The following is a 3,517-nucleotide window of genomic DNA, read 5'->3' on the forward strand; positions in this document are numbered from 1 at the left end:
TAAGCGTTCTAACTCCCCTCCTGTTTGCCAACATTTCTGCCCCCTCTTGACATTCTCACCCACTGCGTATAAAGGCCCCAGTTTCTCCACAACTTTGCGAAAAGTTGTTGTCTGACGTTTTGGTTCTAGCCATCTAAGTGGGTGAGAAGCAGTGTCTTGTGGTAGTTTTGATTTGTACTTGATAATGAATGATGTTAAGCATCTTTTCATGTGCTTAGCGGCCCCTGGCAGATCATGTGGAGAAATGTTCAGGGTCTTTACCCTCTTTTTTTTGAGACAGGGTCTCGATATGTAACCCAGGCTGTCCTTGAACTTACTATGTAGCCCAAGTTGGCCTGGAACTCCTGGTGATCCTCTTGCTTTGGCCTCCCCAGGGTTGGGACCACAGGTGTGAGCCACCACACTCAGCTTCTTTGCCTGTTTTTTTTGGGGGGGTCTTTTTGAGACAGGGTCTCACTATGCAGCTCAGGCTGGCCTTGAGCTCACTTTGTAGCCCAGGCTGGCCTCAAACTCACAATGATCCTCCTTCCTCAGCCTCCCAAGTGCTGGGATTACAGGCATGTGCCACCACGCCCAGTTGCCTATTTTTAAATTGGGTTACTTTTCTGTTATTGAGTTATTGAGTTGTGTGTGTGTGTGTGTGTGTGTGTGTGTGACACTAGAGATTGAACCCAGGGCCACATTAGGCAAGTGTTCTACCATTGAGCTACACTCCAGTCCTGAGTATTTTTATTTTATTTATTTATTTATTTATTGTCTTTTTGAGACAGGTCTCCCTATGCAGTTCAGGCTGGCCTTGAGCTCACTTTGTAGCCCAAACTGGTGAACCTGCAATGATCCTCCTGCCTCAGCTTCCTGAGTGCTGGGGTTACAGGTGGGCCCCACCATGCCCGGCCTGACTATTTTTATAAGGCTAACTTGTTTGCCGTGACACCAGCCTTCTTTGGAGCATTTGAGGGTCCCTGTGACCCTGAGGGACGGTCACATAGAACCAGCCTGGCAGTCAGGCATGCAGTAATGTCAGGAAGAACAACAAAAAAGCAGGTCTAAGAGCATGTGCTCCTGGGCTTTGGTGTATCTTTTCTTGCTCTTGTCTCTGCTATCACCCTGGTCATCAGAGCTCAGGTTATTATTGCTCTGGGTAGAGGCTGCAGGTTACCCAGTCACTCTCATGAATGAGGTGCTGTGCTTGGAGACAGCTTGCACTGTGATTCCCAGGAATCTACTTTGGGAAGAGTTAGTTAGGTGGGCATTTTCCCTAAGTAGAGAAGGTAGGTTGGACAGGTGGGCCTCATCACTACTTGGGGGCATCCAGGGAGGTAAAATCTTCAAGAGGAGGCGATCCCGTGGCCGCGAGGGCTGGAGCACTGGGTCTTGGAGCAGGACAGTCGCAGGTTGAGTGACATTGCATTGTTGGTGCCATGATCTCCGTAACCATGGTGAGAAGCCATGAAAAGGAGTCTCTCTGGAGTGTTAATGGGTGGAAATCCAGCCCTGGAGCAGAGATAAACTGATGATAGCAATTGGCTCTGAGAGGCCTGTATTCCTCCCGTAAACTGGTGTGAGAAGAAAAGATTACTCTTCCCTGCTTCCGCCCCCACCCAGTTTGTGGCTAAACTGCTCAACTGCCAATCAAGCCCATACTTCCCAGCATGCCTTGCAGCTCCCGCTCCCCAGTTGAGGGAGGCTTAGCCAGTGACCTCCCAGATCCAGGGCAAACGCCCTGCAGCCCTCGGCCCCACCTCCCTGAAAACCGCACCTGATGCAAAAGCCGGTCCGCCCCCCACCCCAGCGTCCTGTCGGCGGAGTGCCCAGGACGAGCTCCCCTCCGCCTTCCTTCCTCCCTCAGGTTCCCAGGGGCCCCTGCGGGCGCGCCTCCGTGGTCTCTTCCTTGACTTGTGGTGCCCCTGGGGATAGCTGGGTGTGCAACGTATTTGCGGCTTCAGACCCCTGCATCGTGCGTTGTACACCTTGCCCAACTGCCCAGGCCCCTCTGGTCTGTCACCAACACTTCCTCCTCTCACTCCCGAGCATTTCCTCCCTTCTCGGGAGCCCGCAGCTGACCCTGGCCTGTAGCCTCCCTGTTCCAGGAACCCACCATTTCTCTTTGCTTCCTTTGCGTCCCCGAGATCTTGGGGATGCGTTCCACCCCGCCAAGGCTGGGAGGCCAGGCTTTGCGAAGGCTAAACGCCGTTTTATAAACACTTAGTCCCCCAGCTATTCACCTCCCCCTGGCCAGCTCTGCCCGGGAAATTATGTTCACCTGGCACTTCCCATTTTACAGAAGACAGCTTTATACTGCGTGCAGGCGCTCCTTAATTGACTTTTTCCTTATCTCCTCCTCCTTTTCTCCTCTTCCTCCTTCCCTTCTTCCTCTTGTCCTTCTCTTCCTCCCCCTCTTCCCCATCACTCTCACCCTCTGCTTTTCTCTTCTTTTCTTTCTTTTGATGGGACAAGGATTTCATTATTTACCTGCTGCCCTGGCTCTCCTGGGTTTAAGCGATCCTCCTCCCTCAACCTCCCAGTGGCTGGGACAACACTGTTGGCTAAATGATCTCATTTCTTGGAAGTGTAGCCACCCCTCCCTGTTTACCTTCAGCACCCTCATTTGCTAACTGACCGATGTGTGTGCCCTGGGTCCTGACCCCGCCACGCTCCTGAAACTACTCTTCGCAAGACCATCCATGCTTCCATCCATCCATCCATCTCTCCTTTTCTCCATCCATCCGTCCATCCATCTGTCCATCCATCCTTCCATCTGTCCATCCATCAGTCCATGCAGTCTATAGCAGGTCTCTGATTGACTCAGTCATCAGCTCAGGGACACAGCACTGAATAAACAGATGAGGCTCCTTTCCTTGGGAGCTCACAATTTAGTAGGTGTGGTGGCGACAATTAGCAAGTAAATAATAAAATATCAAGCAGTGATAGAAGTAAAAATATGGTGAAGAAAAGATGAAGTAGAGCAAAGCAAGTGATGGATGTGGCTTTGGATGCATGGCCAGGGAGGGCCTGTGAGGACGTGACACTCGAGCAGGCCTGGTGGAGGCTAAGGGGAAGGTGGTGAGGACATTCCAGCCTGGAAGGAGCAAGCGGCAGGTGCCCCGAGACAGGAGCTTGCCTGGCCTGAGGGTGCGCAGGGACTTCATACTTTGAGTGGAGTGGGCAAGGAGGAAGGTGGTGGGGTACGAAATAAGAGGGGCACGAAAGGGATGTGGTCTTGAAGCCTTGAGACGATGGTAAAGACTCTGTGAGTTCATATCTGTGAGTCATGAAAAGGGACTTCTCAGGGACCAAAACATGACTTCCCAAGTCCTCAAGCTCTCCAGCTGCTCCAGAGCAAGTAACACTAACCTTCATTCAATTCAAAAATCTTGAGGTGTGTATGAGTTCAGGCCTATAATCCCAGCACTTGGGAGGCTGAGGCAGGAGGATCACCATGAGTTTAAGGCCAGACTGGGCTACATAGTAAGTTCAAGGCCAGCCTGAACTATCTAGCAAGACCCTATCTCAAAAA

At 51.7% G+C, this 3,517-nt stretch overlaps 1 protein-coding gene across 1 annotated transcript in view; it reads right to left on the reverse strand.

Annotated features, from left to right (window-relative positions):
* Nucleotides 1-880: 880 nt before the first annotated feature.
* LOC106148325 overlaps nt 881-3,517 on the reverse strand; it is an 8,061-nt gene continuing 5,424 nt past the window's right edge. The window contains exon 4 of the mRNA XM_013513333.1: nt 881-1,494. Coding sequence (XP_013368787.1) covers nt 1,298-1,494 — 197 coding nt within the window. The 3' untranslated portion in view covers nt 881-1,297. The remainder of the gene's footprint in view (nt 1,495-3,517) is intronic.

This window comes from Chinchilla lanigera, unplaced genomic scaffold (assembly GCF_000276665.1).
Source record: "Chinchilla lanigera isolate Chin_1 unplaced genomic scaffold, ChiLan1.0 scaffold00019, whole genome shotgun sequence".
Lineage (NCBI taxonomy): Eukaryota > Metazoa > Chordata > Mammalia > Rodentia > Chinchillidae > Chinchilla > Chinchilla lanigera.